Consider the following 22,650-nt stretch of genomic DNA (forward strand, 5'->3'; position numbering starts at 1 on the left):
GCTAATTTACTAAATTAGTAAATTATTAGTAAATTAGTAATTACTAAAATACAATTTTTAGTAGAGACGGGGTTTCATCATGTTGGCCAGGCTGGTCATGAACTCCTGACCTCAATGGATCCTCCCGTCTCAGCTTCCTGAGTGGCTGGGACTACAGGTGTACAGCACCATGCCCAGATAATTACTTTTTATTTTTTGCAGAGTCCAGGTCTCCCTATGTTCCCCAGGCTGGTCTCAAACTCCTGACCTCAAGTGATGCTCCCACCTCGGCCTCCCACAGCACTGGAATTACAGATGTGAGCCACCGCACCTGGCCTGAATTTTCCTCACGTTCAAAAAATCCTGATGAAGGTTTGGCTAAAATATTTGGTGAGTTACCCCTCTTCCTGCGGAACCTCAGGCTGGATTTGAAGAGTTGCGTGCATGGCCCTCATGGTCTCCCAGGTAACCTGTTCCCACTGCTGTGAAGGGAAGGCAGGTGCTCTTCCTTGAGGCTAGAATCTGTTTGTCTACGTGTCAAAGTCTCAATAAATTAAGCAAAACAGACGATAAACACCTCAAAAGGACCCTGCTGAGCATGAGTGGAGCAGAGCAGGGCCATGTGGGAGCTCACTGAGTCTGCAGCGTCAGATGCCACCTCACACCATGACATACCTGCCTCGCCAGTTTCTGCTCTGAGGCCCCAAGGCGAGCTGAACCTCCTCCAGGGGTTCTCAGCCCTAATTGAGTATGAGAACCCCTGGGACAATCCTCTTTTTAACAATTGGGACATTCCACATACAACCCGCATCAGACCTTCGCATTTGTAGTTTTCTAATCCTCCAGGGGACACTAGGCTGAGACTCACGGGTTCCCACTCTAAACCTTCCATTGAACATATGAGAAAAACTAAGGCCCAGGGAAGTCTTTAGCAGAGCGCTGAGATGGAGAAAAGGGTTCTGAACCACAGCTGTGCTGAAGGAAGCTGTGCAAATGCCAGTGAAGTGTCTCCTGAGGGAGCCTGGGCTGTGCGTCGGGAGCGAAGGTTGAGGGTCGCCTTAGGTGTGAGAAGGAGCAACCGGGAGAGTGGCACTGATGCTTCCCCCTGGGTTAGGAGGCATTCGGATCACAGAGCGATGCCTGTTCATTCCTGCTTGCAAGGGAGCAGATCTCTCGACACCCGAGGGGTCTCCGTTCCGGCAGCTGTGGGTATCAGGAGCATGAGCGCTGGGCTTGACTCTCCCGATATGGGAATGCGCGTACACAGAGGGGCCTCGGGTGTGGTAGTGGCAGTCCTGCATAGACGACTGCCTGAACAGGCAGCAGGAGGGGATGAATGAGCAGATGCAGTAGCACTTGCCATACCGCCCCTCGCTGTGCCCTCAGCACCTGCTGTCTAGGAGGCAGAAGCCTTGTTCTCGGCCTCGCAGGTGACCCCGGTGTCTCTGAATGCGGCCCCGTATGTGTAAGAGGCGGGTGATTGCATCTGAAGATGAGAGAAGAGTTGGGGGTTTGCAAAGCTCCCATCGCCCCTCAAGACCCCACTGACCGGCCCAGCTCCCGCCAGGTGGGCCTTGGCATCAGCCACAGCTCAACTCTGCAGTTCGCTCTGGGCAGCATTTCCAGGGACTCGTAGGTCCTCGTGGTCCTCAAGGAGGGGTGGTGACAGCAGCTCCTCATTGTCCTGGTTACCCTGATGGTTCATTTTCTGGTGTCTCTGTGGTGAGCTCCTGTCACGTCGAGTGAGTAAGAACCACCTAGAATCAGCAGCCCCAGAAATGCACCGAGAATAAATACAGGATGAGTGGGGTTTGTGAGGACTGTTTTCTGTGACTTAGCAAGGACAGCCTAGAGGGGAAGGTAAAAATTCTGCTTCCCAGGGAAGCCAAGCCTGAGAACTTAAAAGGGAAGGAGAACTTAATATATTTCAAAAATGTAACCCTCATGGATTAGCAACAGTTTTCCAAAGAAAGAGCTTTCTGAGCTTATAGAATCTGTTCCACTTTGTTTCTGCCCCCGTGGCTCCCACCCCTGTTTTTGTGGGTGCAGTTTTCATACAGAACGTTTGGATACAAGCTTCAAAACTCTCTTGAGGACAGGTTTCCCCTTTGGGTCTGTCGGGTCCCGGGCAGTCACGTCCCAGGAAGGGCTGGGGTCAGGCTCCTTGCTCCCCATCCTTCTTCAGTGGCACGAAGGGTGGGGTGGAGGGTGTGAGTCATGTGTGATCTTGGTGGGGGCTGTGGCCGTCTGCAGCACCCCTTCAGTGACTGCTTCAAGGGCCTTTCATGATGCTTGTAGCTCATGAGTTAGTGTTTCCTAGAGGCTGTTTCCAGGTGTCTTACATGTCACACACTGGCCCACCAGGGCTGGAGTGAGATCATGAGCACCAGATTGTTGGTGAAGGGAGTTGACAGAGACATCGAATGTCAGTGAACAGGAGTGACCTTGGGTCTCAGTAAATACTGTGGTCAACTGAATCCAGAACCCAGCCTCACCAGCAGGGCCAACTTCCTCCAGAAGGCTGCTTAGCCGTGTACCTGTGTTCTGGCTGCTGCAGGCCGAGCTGGTTTTCTTTCTTTTTTTTTTTTTTTGAGACGGAGTCTCGCTCTGTCGCCCAGGCTGGAGTGCAGTGGCCAGATCTCAGCTCATTGCAAGCTCCACCTTCCGGGTTTACGTCATTCTCCTGCCTCAGCCTCCCTTGTAGCTGGGACTACAGGCGCCGCCACCACGCCCGGCTAATTTTTTGTATTTTTAGTAGAGACGGGGTTTCACTGTGTTCGCCAGGATGGTCTTGATCTCCTGACCTCGTGATCTGCCCATCTCGGCCTCCCAAAGTGCTGGGATTACAGGCTTGAGCCAGCGTGCCCGGCCAGGCCGAGCTGATTTTCTTCCTCTCCTGTCTTCCCTGGTCCTTGCTTTGTAGTTCTGTGTGACTGTGTCATGTCTGGTTATATCTGTGTATACTTCTGCCTCTCCCACTATCTAGATGGCTCGGGGAGGCACACCACACACCAGGTCACCTTCCTCCCTGAACCCCCAGCACCTTGTCCTGTGTCTGTGCAGAGATAAGGCTGGTTAAAAGCTTGTGTGAATGATCTGAAGTCTTCTACTCTAGTCCAGTCTCCAGGAGCATTGTGATCTTTAGGAGCATGGGCTTGGTTCCTCTGTACAGTAATGGGTCATAAAAGTGAGTGGTCAAGATCATCTCGGTGAGGGCAGTCCGTGTGGTGCCATAGTTGCTGTATCAGTTAAGAATGTGCCTGGGCCAGGCGCGATGGCTCACGCTTGTAATCCCAGCGCTTTGGGAGACTGAGGCAGGCAGATCACGAGGTCAAGAGATCGAGGCCAGCCTGGCTAACACGGTGAAACCCTGTCTCTACTAAAAATACAAAATATTAGCCGGGCGTGGTGGCGGGTGCCTGTAGTCCCAACTACTCCTCAGGAGACTGAGGCAGGAGAATGGTATGAACCCGGGAGGTGGAGCTTGTAGTGAGCTGAGATCACGCCACTGCACTCCAGCCTGGGCGACAGAGCAAGACTCCATCTCAAGAAAAAAAAAAAAAAGAACGCACCTGGCTGCAATTTCCTGAAAACCTGACGTATAGTGGCTTAAACAAAGAGTGGTTGTTTTTCCTTCTGTCATAGCAATCTGGGAGAGGCCACTGTGGCTTTGGTGCAGGAGGTTGGGAAAGGCCTGCTTCTCTGATATCATCGGGGGCCTCCCCAGTGCTTGTGTGGCAGACTGACAACAGGAAGAAGGAGAATTAGGGCACTGAGTATCATGAGATTTGGGGTCATATATCTTTAGCGGGCAGTGTTTGCTGCCCCGAATGTCTCCTGCCATTACAATGTTCTGCAAGTGATTTAGGTAGTTGGAGTTTCCTTCCCTATAATGCCCAATATCCATTGAGTTTGTGTCATGCATTCGTTGTATTCATAGTCTGCTTTAGGTACTTAGCAAAATATTGCTGGTATTAACATGCCTTTGTTTACTTCACTGCAGATGAAATTCTGATGCAAGTGTTTTCCAAGGTTCCGTATGACCCATCATTTGATGAAACAAGAACAGCAGTCAGATCCATTACAAAGAGAAACACACAAAAAAGCAAGTATATGTCGGTAACCTGACATGCGCACGTACCTCTGCAGACCTCTGTGTTATCTCAAATGTGTGATGCTAGCATTTCAGCATTCCTTAAATTAACTACTGGGGTGGTGGGGGGCAAAGCCAAACTGAGATGTGAAGAACTCTCTGAAATCCTCTCTACAATCTTCCTCCCAATATGGGAGTCTACAGGCTTCAGTGTGGATATCCCTGTATTTTGGGGTGATCCCTGATGTGCAGTGTCAGGCACGTTCTGCCGTTGTGGAGGCTGTGCAGAGGATAGAAGCTCGGCTTGCAAGTGGGGTTCACTGTTCCTTGTAACAGGAGCTATGAGCTATAAAGCTATTCACCGGCACTTTATAGGTCACTGCCCATGAGTGCCCAAGTCACCGGCTTGGGAGAACAATGTCTTCCTACGTCCCTCCCTGTCACCCCTGCCGTCTTTCTACCCCATCCTCTGTAAAATATTTGCCCGGAGAAGCAGAGCTGATTTCTCCTCCAGCACTGACGCTCCAATGCCAATGCTGAGAGGAAGCAGCTGGCCACATATGCAAAAATAATGCATATTAACCCCAAATCACATGAAGAAAAGAGAAACCCTGTAAGGGGGACATCATGTGAAATAGGAAGAAAAGTAACAATGAGTAATTAGTTATCAGAATAAACCGCTTTGTGTGCCGTGAATTATAAGACTCTCAGTAAAGCAGTTTAGTAACTAATCACTCTGCCAATGCATTCCATAAGCCTTTGAGAAAAGATATGAATATTTCACTGCATAATCTCAGTAGCTTGCCCTGTATCATTTTATGATGCTCCCTTGGCTGATACATTATGAGGAATACTTGTTTTTTTTTTTGAGACGGAGTCTCGCTCCGTCGCCCAGGCTAGAGTGCAGTGGCGCCATCTCTGCTCACTGCAAGCTCCGCCTCCCGGGTTTTCGCCATTCTCCTGCCTCAGCCTCCGAGTAGCTGGGACTACAGGTGCCCACCACCACGCCTGGCTAGTTTTTTGTATTTTTAGTAGAGACGGGGTTTCACCGTGTTAGCCAGGGTGGTCTCGATCTCCTGACCTCGTGGTCCACCCGCCTCGGCCTCCCAAAGTGCTGGGATTACAGGCGTGAGCCACCGCGCCCGCCACTAGGAACACATTTTTAGCAAAGTGCTTGCCTGATTAAGTGTATTTTTTCTTAATGATTCATCAGTGTCTTATTAACAGAGAACTGTCCACTTGTCCTTTATTGGATCGATGTGATTGTGCTTGAAATCATTTGGCATACACCCTGTAGACCTTTCTACCAGTTTTCCCGTAGAGTTAATCCTGCCTGTGCACAAATCTCTCAATACTTATGCATATTGTCTGTCAAGAGACCATGTGAAAATGAGCTTAGCCCCTGGTGTTGTGTTGAAACTTCAGATGCTTGCAGACACTTCATGATTGCTCTGTGACACTCAGAACAGGTGCGTTCAGGCCAAGTGCATGATGCTGCCCTCGAAATGCCTTGCAGAAGAGTATCAATTTAGAGGGAATACCTGCAGATCCAGTGAAAGACTTAATCACAGCCATGGTTTATTTTCCCATAGGCTATTCCCAACAAAAGAGCTTGAACGATGCTGTATTTGCATCAGGTTCAAAGGAACGAGAGGAACATTTGGCTAAAATATTTGGTAAGTAGCCTCCTGCCATGAAGCCTTTAGCCTGTGTTTGAAGAGTTACCTGCTTACATGCTTGTCCCGGGTTGTCACTCAAGTAGCCTGTTCGTGCTGCTTTGAGGGGAAAGCAGCCGCTTTGCCTTGAGGCTAGAATCTATTTCTCCATGAGTCAAAACCTCAATAAATTAAGCCAAATGTGGAAAATAAACACCTGGAAAGGATCCTGCTCCTCAAAGAGTGATCTCTGGAGCAGGAGCAAGGCTACCATCTAGTAGTGTGAGAATACCCTGGGGAGACTGTTTAAAAGAGACACCCCAGGCCGGGCACGGTGACTCAGGCCTGTAATCCCAGCACTTTGGGAGGCTGAGGTGGGTGGATGAGCTGAGGTCAGGAGTTCGAGACCAGCCTGGCCAACATGGTGAAACCTCGTCTCTACTAAAAATACAAAAATCAGCCGGGCGTGGTGGCGGGCGCCTGTTATCCCAGCTACTCGGGAGGCTGAGGCAGGGTAATTGCTTGAACCCGGGAGGTGGAACTTGCAGTGAGCTGAGATCATGCCGCTGCACTCCAGCCTGGGCGACAGAGCAAGACTCAATCTCAGAAAAAAGAAAAAAAAGAAAAAGGAGAAAAAGAGACACCCCTTGGCCGGGCGTGGTGCCTCATACCTATGATCCCAGGGCTTTGGGAGGCCAAGGCGAGAGGATTGCTGGAGGGCAGAAGTTCAGGACCAGCCTGAGCAACATACCAAAAACCACTAAAACAACTCCCCCCGACACATGACAAATTAGCCAAGTGTGGTGGCATGTGCCTGTGGTCCTAGCTACTCGGGAGGCTGAGGTGGTGTAGCAGGACAAACCACAGACAAAACTCCTCAGACACCAAGTTAAAGAAGGAAGGGGTTTATTCGGCCAGGGGCGTCGGCAAGACCCCTGTCTCAAGAGCCGAGCTCTCCGAGTGAGCAATTCCTGTCCCTTTAAAGGGGTCACAACTCTTGGGGTGCACCTGAGAGGGTCGTGATCAATTGAGCAAGCAGGGGGTCCGTGACTGGGGTCTGCATGCACCGGTAATTAGATTGGAGCAAAACAGGATAGGGATTTTCACAGTGCATTTCTCTACAATGTCTGTAATCTATAGATAACATAACCGATTAGGTCAGGGGTTGATCTTTAACTACCAGGCCCAGGGTGCGGTGCCGGGCTTGTCTGCCTGTGGATTTCATTTCTGCCTTTTAGTTTTACTTTTCTTTCTTTGGAGGCAGAAATTGGGCATAAGACAATATGAGGGGTGGTCTCCTCCCTTAGTGGGAGGATCTTTTGAGCCCAGGAGTTTGAGGCTGCCATAAGCTATGATTGTGCCACTGTACTCCAGCCTGGGCAACAGAGCTATACTGTCTATTAAAAAAGAGAGCGAGACAGACATCTTATTTCATGTTCAGTGATCATTTATGTGAGGTGGAGTGAGACCTTTGCATCACTAGGTTTTAAAGCCCTTCAGGTGATTCTAGGCTGTGACTCATTCATCTACTCCAAGCTTCTCATTTACTATTTAAGAAAAACTAAGGCCCAGATGGAAGGTGGTGGGGTGGGGAGCTCCAGGAATCCGTCCCTTTACCAAAACAACAATTTAGCTGGCAAGAACTACGTTAAGTAGCCATGGAATATTGGTGTCTAGTAGAACACTTTCAGTGTCCAAGAGTGAGCTTGATGAAGAGGCTGCCGAATTTAAGCATTTCGGGTAGTGGCTACCATCCTCCCTTCCCAGCCCTGTGACAGGCAGCAGTGTGGATAGCAGTCCACATTCCTAGCGAGGATTGCTGGTGCCAGGGTGGGCAATAGAGACCTGTCTTCTAAAACTCAGGTTGTGTATTTGATGGCTGATTGCTGTTTTAGAACACCAAGGGGCTAACGCTAAGACTGACTATTGTTTTAACTGGCATTGTTAAATTTAACTGGCATTTAAATTTAACTGGCCCATAAAAAACTCTGTGGGCTGAAGAGGCTTCCAAGCAACCCTGTTGAGGAGATTTAAGGAAATAATGTTTTTTGTTTTTTTCTCTTTTTGGAGATAGACACTTAAGGAAACTTTTGTCAGGTCATTGACTAACTTCAGATATAAGAAAACAAAATGGCTGGGCGTGGTGGCTCAAGCCTGTAATCCCAGCACTTTGGGAGGCCGAGACGGGTGGATCACGAGGTCAGGAGATCGAGACCATCCTGGGTAACCCGGTGAAACCCTGTCTCTACTAAAAAAATACAAAAAAATTGGCCAGGCGAGATGGCGGGCACCTGTAGTCCCAGCTACTCGGGAGGCTGAGGCAGGAGAATGGTGTAAACCTGGGAGGCGGAGCTTGCAGTGAGCTGAGATCCGGCCACTGCACCCCAGCCTGGGCGACAGAGCGAGACTCTGTCTCAAAAAAAAAAAAAAGAAAAGAAAACAAAATTCAGCACTCTCACACAACAAGAAGTACACACTTTGCAAAACTAGTTTGGAAAAGTTACAAAAAAATTGCTTCAGCCTTCAATAAGCAAAAATCAACAATCACTGAAAGAGAGAATTAGATTTCCAGAGTTATCAAATTGTAATACACAGAATGTCCATCTCTCGACATAAAATTATAAAACATACAAAGAAACAGGACAGGATGGCTCATTCACAGGAAAAAGGAATTTGGCAGAACTTGTTTCTGAGGAAACCTGGGAATTAAAATTACTACACAAGATGTTACATCAACTGTCTTCAAATGTTCACTGAACTAAAGGAGACCATTAACAAATAACTTAAGGAAATCAGGAAAACAATATATAAATAATATCAGTAAAGAGAAATTATTGAAAAGAGCCAAAGAAAATTCTGGAGCTGAAAAGTATAATAAATGAATACTTGGCTCATGCCTGTTAATCCCAGAACTTTAGGAGGCCAAGGCAGGTGGATCACGAGGTCAGGAGATCGAGAGCATCCTGGCTAACATGGTGAAATCCTGTCTCTACTAAAAATACAAAAAATTAGCCAGGTGTGGTGGCGGGCGCCTGTAGTCCCAGCTACTCGGGAGGCTGAGGCAGGAGAATGGCGTGAACTTGGGAGGCGGAGCTTGCAGTGAGCCAAGATGGCGCCACCACACTCCAGCCTGGGCGACACAGTGAGACTCCATCTCAAAAAAAAAAAAAAAAAAAGAAAGGATCAGAACACTTGAAGATAAGACATTGAAAGTATCCAGCCTGAGAAGCAGAAAGAAACAAAAAAAAGAGGAAATGAATAGAACACGTGGGACTTGTGGAGCATCATCAGGCATACTAAAATATACATTATGGGAGTCTCAGAAGGAGAAGACAGAGAGAAAGACCCGAAGAGAATGTTTGAATAAAGAATGGCCCCAAACTTCTTGAATATGTTGAAAGACATGAATATGCACATTCAAGTTGCTCAATGAACTCCAAGCAGAATACGCAGAGATTCACAGTGAAACACGTTATCATCAGATTGTCAAAATCCATACACAAAGGGAATCGGGAAAGCAGTAACAGATAAGTGACTCATAGCATAAAAGGAACCCTCAGTAAAATTCACCACTCATTTCTCCTCAACAACCACAGAGGGTAGAAGGCAGGATGGCACATTCAAAATTCTGAAAGAAAAATAATGTAATCAGCAGGGCATGGTGGCTCATGCCTGTAATCCCAGCACTTTGGGAGGCCTATGTGGGCAGATCACATGAGCCCAGGAATTCAAGACCAGCCTGGGTAATATGGCAAAACCCTGTCCCTACTAAAAATACAAAAAAAAAAAAAAAAAATTAGTCGTGTGTGATGGTGCAACACCTGTAGTCCCAGCTATTCAGCAAACTGAGGCGGGAGGATCACCTGAGCCTGGGAAGTCCAGGCTGCAGTGAGCTGAGATTGCGCCACTGCATTCCAGCCTGGGTGATGGGAGTGAAATCCTTTCTTGAAAAAAAAAAAGAAAATATCTGTCAAGCAAGAATTATCGGCCGGGCGCGGTGGCTCACGCCTGTAATCCCAGACTTTGGAGGCCAGACGGGCAGGATCACAAGGTCAGGAGATCGAGACGCATTCTGGCTAACACGGTGAACCCGTCCTCTACTAAAAATGGCAAAAAATTAGCCGGTCGTGGCGGCGAGCGCATGTAGTCCCAGCTGCTTGGGAGGCTGAGGCAGGAGAATGGCGGGAAACCCGGAGCCGGAGCTTGCAGTGAGCCGGGATCGCGCCACTGCACTCAGCCTGGGCCACACAGCGAGACTCGTCCTCAAAAAAAAAAAAAAAAAAAAAAGAATTATCTGACAAAATTATCTTTCCAGAATAAAAGAGAAATAGAACATTTTCAGATAAACAAAAGCTGAGAGACCCGCCTTATGAGAAATGGCAAAGAGAGCCCTTCAGGCTGCAATGAAGGGACATTTGACAGTCACTTGAAGACATAAGGAAAAAAAATACTGGCAAAGGTAACTACCAGTTCTAAAAGTCTTATTGTACTTTAGGTTTCATCTATAACTTCTGCCTTTTAAAAATATTATTTAAAAGGCAAATGCATGAAATAATAATTACACATCTGTTAATAGTCATACAATGTATAAGGATAGACTCTAATAACAACAATATAAAGGGAAGGGAATAGAGATATATATGTGAAGAGTGTATACTATTGAAACTCAGTTGATACTATTCAAACTAGGTTGTTATAAATTTAAGATAACTAGGTGTTTAAGTTTAAACAAATTTTAACTTAACTAGTTTAGGTGTTTCCAAGGTAACCAGTAAATAATAACTAAAAAAAGATGGAATAAAAGAGTAAAAGAGTCAAAGCCAGGCAGGGTGGCTCATGCCTGTAATCCCCACCCTTTGGGAGGCTGAGGTGGGGGGATCACCTGAGGGCCAGAGTTTGAGACCAGCCTGGCCAACATGATGAAACCCCGTCTCTACTAAAAATACAAAAATTAGCCGGTGTGGTGGCAGGTGTCTGTAATCCCAGCTACTTGGGAGCCTGAGACAGGAGAATTGCTTGAACCTGGGAGGCAGAGGTTGCCATGAGCCAAGATCACGCCATTGCACTCCAGCCTGGGCAACATGAAAGACTCCGTCTCAAAAAAAAAAAAAAGGGGGGGGGGTCTTAAATAAATAACCTAATTGTACACCTAAAGGAACTAGAAAACGAACAGCATATTAAGTTGAAAGCCAGAAGAAAGAAGGAAATAGTAAAGTATACAAAGGAAAGAAGTGAAATAACAGAAAATAGAAGAGAACTGATGAAACCCAAAAGTAGTTACTTAAAAACACCAACAAAATTGACAGACTTCTAGCTAGATTGGCAAAGAAAGAAGAGGACCCATTATTAATTCAGAAATTAGAGTGGGAATATTACTACTGATTTTCTGGAAATAGGATTTCATGAGAGAAGAATATGAACATTTGTATGCTTACAATTTGGAAGACCTAGATGAAATTTTGAAATTCCTGGAAGCACATAAACCACCAAAATTGACTCCAGAAGAAATAAGAAAATCTGAATAGACACATAACAAGTAAGGAGAATGAATCAGTAATCAAAACTTTCCAACGAAGAAAGTCTAGAATTAGATGTGTTCTCTGGCAAAATCTGCCAAAGCTATAAATAGAGCTAACACCAGTCCTCAAACTCTTCCAAGAGGCTGAAGAGGAAGAAACACTTCCTAGCTTTCTCTAAGAGGCCGGTATGACCCTGATACCAAAGGCAGACAAAGTCACTACAAGAAGACTAAAAACAAATGTCTCTTGTAAACAGAAAAATCCTCAACAGAACATTAGCTAACCAAATCCAATAGCCTATTAAAAGGACTATTCACCAGACCAAGAAGGATTTATTTCTGGAACAGAAGGATGGTTGAATGTAATAAAAATCAATCACTGTAATATACCACATTAATATAATGAAGGAGAAAAACTATCATTTCAATTGATGCAGATACAGTATTTGACAAATTTCAACACCCTTTCATGATAAAAAAAAAAACAAAAAACAAAAACTCAACAAACTAGAAACAGAAGGAAACTACCACAACATAATAAAGGCCTGTTTGAAAAACCCACAGATGATATCATGCTCAATGGTGAAAGACTGAAAACTTTCCTCAAAGATCAGGAACAAGGCAAGGATGCCTGCTCTCACCAGTTCTATTCAATACAGTACTGGAAGTCACAGCCAGAGTCATTAGGCAAGAAAAAGAAATGAGGCATCCAAATTGGAAAGGAAGAAGACTCTGGTTGCAGATGACTTGATCTTATATGTTGTAAACCATATAGACTCCACACACACACACACACACACACACACACACACACACACGTTAGAACCGGTAAATGAATTTAGCAAAATTGTGGGGTACAAATTGAACACACAAAAATCAGTTGTGCAGTTGTGTTTTTATACACTAACAATATATACACTAATAATCCAAACAAGATAGGAGAACAATTAATTCCATTTACAATTATATGAAAAACAAAATATTTAGAGATAAATTTAGCCAAGAAAGTGAAAGACTTATACCGATACTGAAAACTACAAAGAATTGATGAAAGAAAATAGAGAGACAAAGAATCTCATGTTCATGGACTGAAAAACTTAATATTGTTAAGATGTCACAATTGACCTGGCATGGTGGCTCACACCTGTAATTTTAGCACTTGGGAGGCTGAGGTGAGAGGATCACTTGAGCCCAGGTGTTTGAGATCCAGCCTGGGCAGCACAGTAAGACCTGGTATCTATTAAAAAAAAAAAAAAAAAAAAAGTCAAAGTTGCCCAGAGTAATCTGCACATTCAATATAATCACTATCAAAATCTCAAGGGCTTTTTTCCCAGCAAGAGAAAAATCCACCAGAAGATTCATATGGAATTTCAAATGCTCCAAACAGCAAAAATAGTCCTGAAAAAGAAGAAAAAAGTTGGAGGAATTTCACTTTCTCATTTGAAAACTTGCTACAAAGCCCAGTTATCCAAACAGTGTGATACTAGTATAAGGCCAATCATATAAACCAATAGAATAGAATAGAAAGTTCAGAAAGAAATGCATATGTCTATGGTCAGCTGATTTTTTTTTTTTTTTTTTTTTTTTGAGATGGAGTCTCACTCTGTCGCCCAGGCTGGAGTGCCGTGCACGATCTTGGCTCACTGCAACCTCGGTCTCCTGGATCCCAGTTCAAGCAATTATCTTGCCTCAGCCTCCTGAGTAGCTGGGATTACAGGTACCCGCCACCATGCCCAGCTAATTTTTTTTTTTTTTTTGAGACAGAGTCTCGCTCTGTCACTCAGGCTGGATTACAGTGATGCGATCTCAGCTCACCGCAAGCTCTGCCTCCTGGGTTCACGCCATTCTCCTGCCTTAGCCTCCTGAGTAGCTGGGACTACAGGCGCCTGCCACCATGGCTGGCTAATTTTTTGTAATTTTAGTAGAGATGGGGTTTCACTGTGTTAGCCAAGATGGTCTCGATCTCCTGACCTCATGATTTGCCCGCCTTGGCCTCCCAAAGTGCTGGGATTACAGGCGTGAGCCATTGTGCCCGGCCAGTCAATTGATTTTCAACAAGGGTATCAAAGCCAACAGAGTGGAAATAACAGTCTCTTCAACAAATGGTCCTGGGAAAACTGGAGGGTCACAGGCAAAAGAATGAAGCTAGCTCATTACCTTATACCATATACAAAAATTCAAAGTGGGTCAGTGACCTAAATTTATGAGCAAAAACTACTAGTCTCTTAGAAGTAAACATAGGTGAAAATCTTCATGACTTTGAATTAGGCATGTGGTGTTTTGACACCAAAAGCAGGCAAAAAGAGAAAAAATAGCTAAATTGGACATCATCAAAATTAGAAACTGTTGTATATCAAAGGCATTTCTCCCACAGAATGAGAGAAAACGTTTGCAAATCACGTATCTGATGAGGGATCAATATCCAGAAGACACAGCAAACTCCTGTAACTTAACAACAACAAAACAAACAACCCGCTCCAAAAATGGGCAAATAACTTGAATAGCCATTTTCCAAAGAAGATACACAAATGGCCAATAAACACATAAAAAGATGCTCAACATCATTAGTCATTAGGGAAATGCAAAATACCACTATTCACACTTCTTAGAATGGCTGGTTTTTTTTTTTTTTTGAGACGGAGACTCGCTCTGTCGCCCAGGCTGGAGTGCAGTGGCAGGATCTTGGCTCACTGCAAGCTCCACCTCCCGGGTTCACGCCATCCTCCTGCCTCAGCCTCCCGAGTAGCTGGGACTACAGGCGCCTGCCACCTCGCCTGGCTAATTTTTTGTATTTATAGTAGAGACGGGGTTTCACTGTGAAACCCCGTCTGTGTGTTAGCTGGGTGGTCTTGATCTCCTGACCTCGTGATCCACCCGCCTCAGCCTCCCAAAGTGCTGGGATTACAGGTGTGAGCCACCATGTCCAACCTTTTTTTTCTTTTTTTGAGACAAAGTCTTGCTCTGTCACCCAGGCTGGAGTACAGTGGTGCGATCTCAGATTACTGCAACCTCCACCTCCCAAGTTCAAGCAATTCTCCTGCCTCAGCCTCCCTAGTAGCTGGGATTATAGTGCCTGCCACCAAACCTGGCTAATTTTTGCATTTTTAGTAGAGATGGGGTTTTGCCATGTGGGCCAGGCTGGTCACGAACTCCTGACCTCAGGTGATCTGCCCACCTTGGCCTCCCAAAGTGCTGGGATTACAGGTGTGAGCCACCATGCCCAGTCAGAATGGCTATTTTTTTTTTAAAGAAAAATAACAAATGTTGGTGAGGATGAAGGAAATTGAAACCCTCATACATTGCTTGTGGGAAGGTAAGATGGTGTAGCTGCTACATGTCCATTTTTTGCTGTTATAACGGAATACCACAGGCTGGGTAATTTGTAATAAATTGAAATTTATTGGCTCACAATTCTGAAGGCTGGGAAGTCCAAGACTGAGGGGCCAGCATCTGGCAAGAACCTTTTTGCTGTATCATCATCCCATGGCAGAAAGCAGAAATGCCATAGAGGGTGAAAGACAGAGCAAGGGAGGGCCGAACTTGTCCTTTTACATGGTATGCACTCTTGTGATAACTAACCCATTCCTGTGATAACCATATTAATCTCTTAATGAGGGCACAATTTCCATGACCCAAACACCTCCACTAGGCCCTACCTCCTAACATGATGATCACATTGGGAATCAAACTTCCAGCACATGAAATTTGAGGACACATTTAAACCATAGCAATGGGTATAGAGTTTCTGTTTCAGTTTATTTTTTTCTTTTTTTCTTTTTTGAGATGGAGTCTTGCCCTATTACCCAGTCTGGAATGCAATGGTGCAATATCGGCTCACTGCAACCTCTGCCTCCCTGGTTCAAGCGATTCTCTTGCCTTAGCCTCCTCAGTAGCTGGGATTACAGGCATGTGCTACCATGCCTGGCTAATTTTTTGTATTTTTAGTAGAGATGGGGTTTCACCATGTTGGTCAGGCTGGTCTTGAACTCCTGACCTTATGCTCCGCCTGCCTCAGCCTCCCAAAGTGCTGGGATTACAGGCGTGAGCCACCGTGCCTGCCCGTTTCAGTTGATTTAAAAGTTCTGGGCCAGGCACGGTAGCTCACGGCTGTAATCCCAGCACTTTGGGAGGCCGAGATGGGCGGATCACGAGGTCAGGAGATCGAGACCATCCTAGCTAACACGGTGAAACCCCGTCTCTACTAAAATACAAAATTAGCCGGGCACAGTGGCGGGCGCCTGTAGTCCCAGCTACTCGGGAGGCTGAGGCAGGAGAATGGCATGAACCCGGGAGGTGGAGCTTGCACTGAGTGGAGATCACGCCATTGCACCCCAGCCTGGGCGACTGAGCGATACTCCGTCTCAAAAAAAAAAAAAAAAAAAGTTCTGGAGGCCAAGTGCCTCAATCTCAGCACTTTGGGAGGCCAAGGCAAGTGGATTGCTTGAGGTTAGAAGTTCAAGACCAGCCTGGCCAACATGGTGAAAACCCGTCTCTACTAAGAATTAAAAAAAAATTAGCTGGGTGTGGTGGCATGAGCCTGTAGTTCCAGCTAGTTGGGAGACTGAGGTGGGAGGACATTTGAGCCTAGCAGGCAGAGGTTGCAGTGAGCTGAGATTGCACTACTGCACTCCAGCCTGGAGTTCTGGAAATAAATAGTGGTGATGTTTGCACAAAACTGTGAATGTTTTGAATGCCCTTAAATTGTATACTTAAATAGAGTGAAAATGGGCCAGGCATTGTGGCTCATGCTTGTAATTTCAACACTTTGCAAGGCTGAGGTGGGAGGATCACTCGAGGCCAGGAGTTCCAGACCAGCCTAGGCAACATAATGAGACCCTGTTCCTACAAAAACTTAAAAAATTAGCCGAGTGTGGTGACGCATGCCTATAGTCTCAGCTACTCGGGAGGCTGAGGCGGGAGGATCGCTTGAGGCCAAGAGTTCAAGGCTTCAGTGAGCCAAGATTATACCACAGCAGTTCAGCTTGGGTGACACAGCGAGACTTTGTCTCTAAATAAATAGTAGAAATGGAAATTTTATGTTAAGTGTATTTTACCACCACCACCACCACAACAAAGCTAAAGCCAAGGCCCAGGGAAGTCCTCTTTAGCAAAGAGCTGAGACGGAGAAAAGGGTTCTGAACCATAGCTGTCTGCTGAAGGAAGCTGTGCAAATGCCAGTGAAGTCTCTCCTGAGGGAGCCTGGGCTGTGCGTCAGGAGCGAAGGTTGAGGGTCGCCTTAGGTGTGAGAAGGAGCAACCGGGAGAGTGGCACTGATGCTTCCCCCTGGGTTAGGAGGCATTCGGATCACAGAGCGATGCCTGTTCATTCCTGCTTGCAAGGGAGCAGATCTCTTGACACCCGAGGGGTCTCCGTTCCGGCAGCTGTCCGTGTCAGGGGGGGTGGCGTATCAGGGAGCGCCTCGGCTTGGCTCCTCCCCATGGGAGCCGCTCCCACAGAGGCCTCGGGCAGGCTCTGCATAGACCATGCCCTGGACAGGCGAGCAGGGAGGGGAATGAATGAGCCAGATGCCCAGGCCTAGCCAACTTGCCATCCCCCGGTCACTGTGCCAGCACCTGCTGTCTAGGAGGCAGAAGCCTTGTTCTCGGCCTCGCAGGTGACCCCGGTGTCTCTGAATGCGGCCCCGTATGTGTAGGAGGCGGGTGATCGCATCTGAAGATGGGAGAAGAGTTAGGGGTTTGGGAAGCTCCTGTTGCCCCTCAAGAGCCCCCTGACCGGCCCAGCTCCCGCCAGGTGGGCCTTGGCATCGGAGGCCACAGCTCAACTCTGCAGTTCGCTCTGGGCAGCATTTCCAGGGACTCGTAGGTCCTCGTGGTCCTCAAGGAGGGGTGGTGGGAGCAGCTAGCTTCTTATTGTCCTGGATACCCTGATGGTTCATTTTCTGGTGTCTCTGTGGTGAGCTCCTGTTACGTCGAGCGAGTAAAAACCACTGAGAACCAGCAGCCCCAGAAATGCACCGAGAATAAATACAGGATGAGTGGGGTTTGTGAGGACTGTTTTCTGTGACTCAGCAAGGACAGCCTAGAGGGGAAGGTAAAAATTCTGCTTCCCAGGGAAGCCAGAAGCCTGAGAACTTAAAAGGGAAGGAGAACTTAATATATTTCAAAAATGTAACCCTCATGAATTAGCAACACTTTTATAAACAAAGAGCTTTCCGAGCTCATAGAATCTGTTCTGATTCATCTGTGCCCCCACAAACTTTACCCTATTTTTAAGAGTCATCTTACGAACAGCCTCAAAGGTGCATCAGAGTGACAACAGAAACAAGAAGAATTATTAGGGCACTAAGTATCGGGAGATCTGGGGCCATATATCTATAGCGGGCAGTGTTGGCTAGCCAGGATGTCTCAGACAATCACAATTTTCCGGAAATGATTTTGGTAATTGGAGTTTTCCTTCCCAAAACAAGGCATTTTAGGGAATAACGTCCTATATCCGTGGAGTTTGCGTCATGTAGTCACTATATTCATAGACTGCTTTAGGTACTTACAGAGCAAAAGATACCAATCCTGCATGGCTGCCATTAACGTGCCTTTGTTTGCTTCACTGGAGATGAAATTCTACTGCAGGTGTTTCCCAAGATTCCGTATGACCCGTCGTTTAGCGAAACAACAGCATTCAGATCCATTACAAAGACAGACATGAGAAAAGGCAAGTGTATGCCATGAACACAGTAAGTGCACGCATTTCTGTAGGCCTATGTGTTGTCTTCAACGTGCTATTATCACCCTAGCAGTCTCTAAACCAACTGCTGGTGGGGCAAAGCCAAATAGAGATAGGAAGGAAACAATTGTCTGAAATCCTCTCTATCACTTTCCCCCCGCTGTGGAGTCTGTGCTCTGAAGCGTGAATATCCCTGTATTTTGGGGTGATCCTTGATGTGCAGTGTTAGGCAGGTTCTGCCACCCTGCAGGCATTCAGAGGACAGAAACCTGATCTGCAAGCGGGGTTCCCCGTTCCCGACAACAGGAGCCCCTAGCAGCATCATAACTTTCAACCCAACACATGAATCCTAAGTGCACAATGTGGTTTGAGAGGGTTAGTGCAGTCATTAATACCGCATTCAGTGGATGATAAAACAAGACCAAAAAAGGACTTACCTTAGGCACACCCAGAGAAATGACACATGTGAAGAACACACTCTTTCCCAAAAAGCAGCTTCATATTAGGGGAAACATTTAGCACGTTGGGAATGAAGATAGGTATCTGCTCACAATAATAAGGATAGAATAGTGTACTGGAAATCTGCCAGCTGTGGGTGCAAGTGCCCCAGGCAGGGAGGGGGAATGGGCACTGTGTTGGTGTTCTGCAGACAGATGTTTGCACCCCAATTCCTGAGGGTAGTCTCCCTGAGGGTAGTCCAGGACAACTGCCTGGGCACCTCTGCAGTCGGCAGTGAGGCGGCCCCGCTCTCTACATCAAGGCATTCACTTTCAAACACACATTTGCTCATCATACAACTTGAGTTCTATATTAGCATTTCAACTTAGAAATGGAAAACAAGGCCAGGCGTGGTGGCTCACGCCTGTAATCCCAGCATTTTGGGAGGCCGAGGTGTGCGGATCACTTGAGGTCAGGAGTTCGAGACCAGCCTGACCAACATGGCGAAACCCTGTCTCCACTAAAAATACAAAAAATTAACTGGGCATGGTGGCGCATGCCTGTAGACCCAGCTACTTGGGAGGCTGAGACATGAGAATCACTTGGACCCAGGAGGCGGAGTCGTGCCACTGCACTCCAGCCTGGGTGACAGCGAGACTCTGTCTCAAAGGACAAAAAAAAAAAAAAAAAAAAAACCATACTGGCTAATATGGTGAAACCCCGTCTCTACTAAAAAATACAAAAAACTAGCCAGGTGCAGTGGCGGGCACCTGTAGTCCCAGCTACTTGGGAGGCTGAGGCAGGAGAATGGCGTAAACCCGGGAAGCGGAGCTTGCAGTGAGCTGAGATCCGGCCACTGCACTCCAGCCTGGGCGACAGAGCCAGACTCCGCCTCAAAAAAAAGGGGGAATACAAAATATGGGCCCACAGTGCTTGCAAATATGTACTGATGAAGACCTTTTTCTTCTTTTTTTTTTCACGTGTCTTATCAAAGCAACCAGTGTTGCTTGGAATTCTCCTGAACCAGAATATTTCCTTGGCAGTGTGGACAGAATTCCCGATAAAGGTAAATGCAAATGCGTAAAATTGGAATTGAGGGTTGATAAGTCATCGTTGTTCTTCCCCAACCTTTTTTTTTCGATGGAGTCTGGCTCTGTCACCCAGGCTGAAGTGCGGTGGCACAATCTCAGCTCACTGCAAGCTCTGCCTCCCAGGTTCATGCCATTCTCCTGCCTCAGCCTTCCAAGTAGCTGTGACTATGGGCGCCCGCCACCACGCCTGGCTAGTTTTTTGTATTTTTTAGTAGAGACAGGTTTTCACCGTGTTAGCCAGGATGGTGTGGATCTCCTGACCTCGTGACCTGCCCGCCTTGGCCTCCCAAGGTGCTGGGATTACAGGCGTGAGCCACTGGGCCGGCCCCTCTTTTTCCTCTTACCTGACCTGAGTTCAGAGCTGAGGGTCCGGCAGATGGTGCTCAGACTCTCTTGTAGAGAAACACCTGTACTTGGCTGCACAACATGGGTGCTTCACCCTGAATTAGGAAGAGTTCCCCAATCACTGGTAAGGTTTTGGATACCCATGGTTTCCCCAAATCCCCCCCATGCGAGTCTACTTCTGTGATATGTACAGCATGGAGGAGCAGATCAGAATGTTTATTCTCTGCAGGCAGACAGATGCTAGCCAGGAGGGAGAGAGAGCAGGCCACAGACAGCTGGTGCCTCCTCCCAAACTGACCTGGGCAGGTCCTTTCCCCCCTGGGGTGATGGGGCTGGGCAGGGGCTGAGCACATTCCTGAGGTGCTGCCCCAGAGGAATCCTCCCCTCCTCCTCAGGAGTGTGGGAAAGCGCTGCCTCCAGCCAGGAGCAGAGGCTCATCTGAGCGATCTGATCATACTGGAGGGAGACCGGCTCCGAAGACAGGATGAGCAGCTAGAATCCATGAAGCATTTCTCCCCTAGAAAGACTTAAAAGATTTAAAAGAAAAAAAAAACAGGCCAAATAGGTCACTGTCCGAGCTGGGAAATACGTGGTCTTTCCTGGGTGCAGGATTATGAACCTGGCCAGGGGTTCCCGGGCCACACCGTGCATCAGCCAGAGGTAGGGGCTAGGGAATGGGAAGAGCTGATTAAAAAATCCTTATTCCTGGCCGGGCGATGTGGCTCCCCTGAAGTTAGGAGTTCGAGACCAGCTACTCGGGAGGCTGAGGCAGGAGAATCGCTTGAACCCGGGAGGCCGAGGTTGCGGGGAGCTGAGATCGCAGCACTGCACTCCAGCCTGGGCAACAAAAGCGAAACTCCGTGCTGGGATTACAGGCGTGAGCCACCGCGCCTGAAAAGAGTATGTTTTCATGTCTTGTCGGACTAGTTCCCCTTTTGCAGTTTTTGTTTTTTCATTGTCTTCCTGGCTATTTTTGCATGTTTGTTTTCCATGTGAACTTTAGCATCAACTTGTCTAACTTCATCCAAAGGCTTTTGGTATTCTGATTGGCATTGCATCAAATTTATACTACACTATTCACTTTGGGAAAACAGATGTTAGGTCATCCTATGCTAGAAATGAGAATGCCTTTCCAGTTCTTCAAGTTTATTTTCAGTGTGTGTTAAAGTTTTCCTTACGTAGATTTTTACATATATCTTCTTAAGTTTATTCCTAAGTCACTTAATTTTCTATGTTGCTATTGTAAGAGAGGGGTTTCTCTATTATTATACCTTCTACCTACTTAATGTTTGGGAATAAGAAGGCTTGCTTTTTGTATATGAATTTTATGTCCTATTGCCTTATTCAATTCAACATATACTGTTACATAGTTTTACTTCTTTTTTTTTTTTTTTTTTGAGATGGAGTCTCACTCTGTTGCCCAGGCTGGAGTGCAGTGGCATGATCTCAGCTGACTGCAACCTCCGCCTCCTGGGTTCAAGCGATCCTCCTGCCTCAGCCTCCCGAGTAGCTGGGACTACAAGCACGTGCCACCATGCCAAGCTAATTTTTGAATTTTTATTAGAGACAGGGTTTCATCGTGTTGGCCAGGCTGGTCTGCAACTCCTGACCTCAGGTGATCTGCCTTCCTTGGCCTCTCAAAGTGCTAGGATTACAGGTATGAGCCGCCATGCCCAGCCAGTTTTACATCTTTACCTATTGTTATGCCTCTACCTGATTTATTTAACATATTTAATTGCATTGCTTATACCTCTAGGTTAATCTTGAGTGGTTGCTGGAGATACAGTGGGCATCCTGCTTTGTTCTTGCTGTTAGAGAAAATGCCTCTTGAGTTTCCTTATTAAGAGTCTGGTTATAGGACTAATATGAATAAGAGATTATCTGTATATCTATCCTTCCATCTACACACATACATGTAAATATATATGCACACATATATTTATACTGATAATGATAATGTGTCTGTCCAAAAAATACTTTTGGGTATTTTTTTCTGTTTCTATGATTTGAGTTACTTTAGATATCTCGTGTAAGTTGAATCATACAGTATTTGTCTTTTTGTGATTGGTTTAGTTCACATAGTATAATGTCCTCAAGGTTAATCCATGTTGTAACATATGACAGAATTTCCTTTCTTTTTAAGGCTGAATAATATTCAACTGTATGTATATACCATATTTTCTTTATCCATTTATCTGTTGTTGGACACTTGGGTTGCTCTCATGTCTTGGTTATTGTAAATAATGCTGCAATGAATATGGGTATGCAAATATCTTCAAAATCCTGTTTTCAATTCTTTAGGATATGTATCCAGAAGTGGGATTGTGGGGTCATATGGTAAATCTATCTTTAATTTTTTGAGGAACCTCCATATTGTTTCCATAGCAGCTGCACTGTTTTACATTCCCACCAGTATTTGCAAGAGTTCCCATTTCTTCACATCCTTACTAACATTTGTTATCACATATTTGCTTGAGTATTTGAAAAATCAGGAATAGGTGGGTGTTGAATTTTTGGAACTAATCATATGATTCTTTTCCTTAAGTCTATTAAGATTATATATATGATAATGAATTTCCTAATGTCAAACCAACCTTGCATTCCTAGAATAAATTCTACTTGGTCATGGTGAGGCTTGGAGAGTCCAGTCACTGCTCAGGAATCTTGGGCTTGGGCCCAGCATTTTCCTCTGCTTCAGCACATCTGTGTTGTCACTCAGACTGGCAGGGGACTGGGAGGGAGCCTTGGGGTTCCTTTAGCCACCAAGAAAGCAGCAGGTCCTTGTATAGATATGTAGACTGAGCCATGATTTATAACTTTTAATTATTATTATTATTATTATTATTATTA

At 46.2% G+C, this 22,650-nt stretch overlaps 1 protein-coding gene across 5 annotated transcripts in view; it reads left to right on the forward strand.

Moving 5' to 3' along the window:
• Window positions 1–241: 241 nt before the first annotated feature.
• CUNH2orf92 (chromosome unknown C2orf92 homolog) overlaps window positions 242–22,650 on the forward strand; it is a 35,901-nt gene continuing 13,492 nt past the window's right edge. The window contains exons 1-5 of one of the 5 annotated variants that reach the window (XM_017871843.1): window positions 242–444; window positions 3,983–4,084; window positions 5,665–5,748; window positions 17,816–17,914; window positions 19,359–19,430. In XM_017871843.1, coding sequence (XP_017727332.1) covers window positions 3,994–4,084; window positions 5,665–5,748; window positions 17,816–17,914; window positions 19,359–19,430 — 346 coding nt within the window. In that variant the 5' untranslated portion in view covers window positions 242–444; window positions 3,983–3,993. Of the gene's footprint in view, window positions 445–3,982; window positions 4,085–5,204; window positions 5,542–5,664; window positions 5,749–17,815; window positions 17,915–19,358; window positions 19,431–22,650 lie in introns of those variants that run through there. The other 4 variants (XM_017871842.1, XM_017871846.1, XM_017871845.1 and 1 more) reach the window with 4 other exon arrangements.

This window comes from Rhinopithecus bieti, unplaced genomic scaffold, assembly GCF_001698545.2.
Source record: "Rhinopithecus bieti isolate Rb0 unplaced genomic scaffold, ASM169854v2 scaffold_6935, whole genome shotgun sequence".
Classification (NCBI taxonomy): Eukaryota; Metazoa; Chordata; class Mammalia; order Primates; family Cercopithecidae; genus Rhinopithecus; species Rhinopithecus bieti.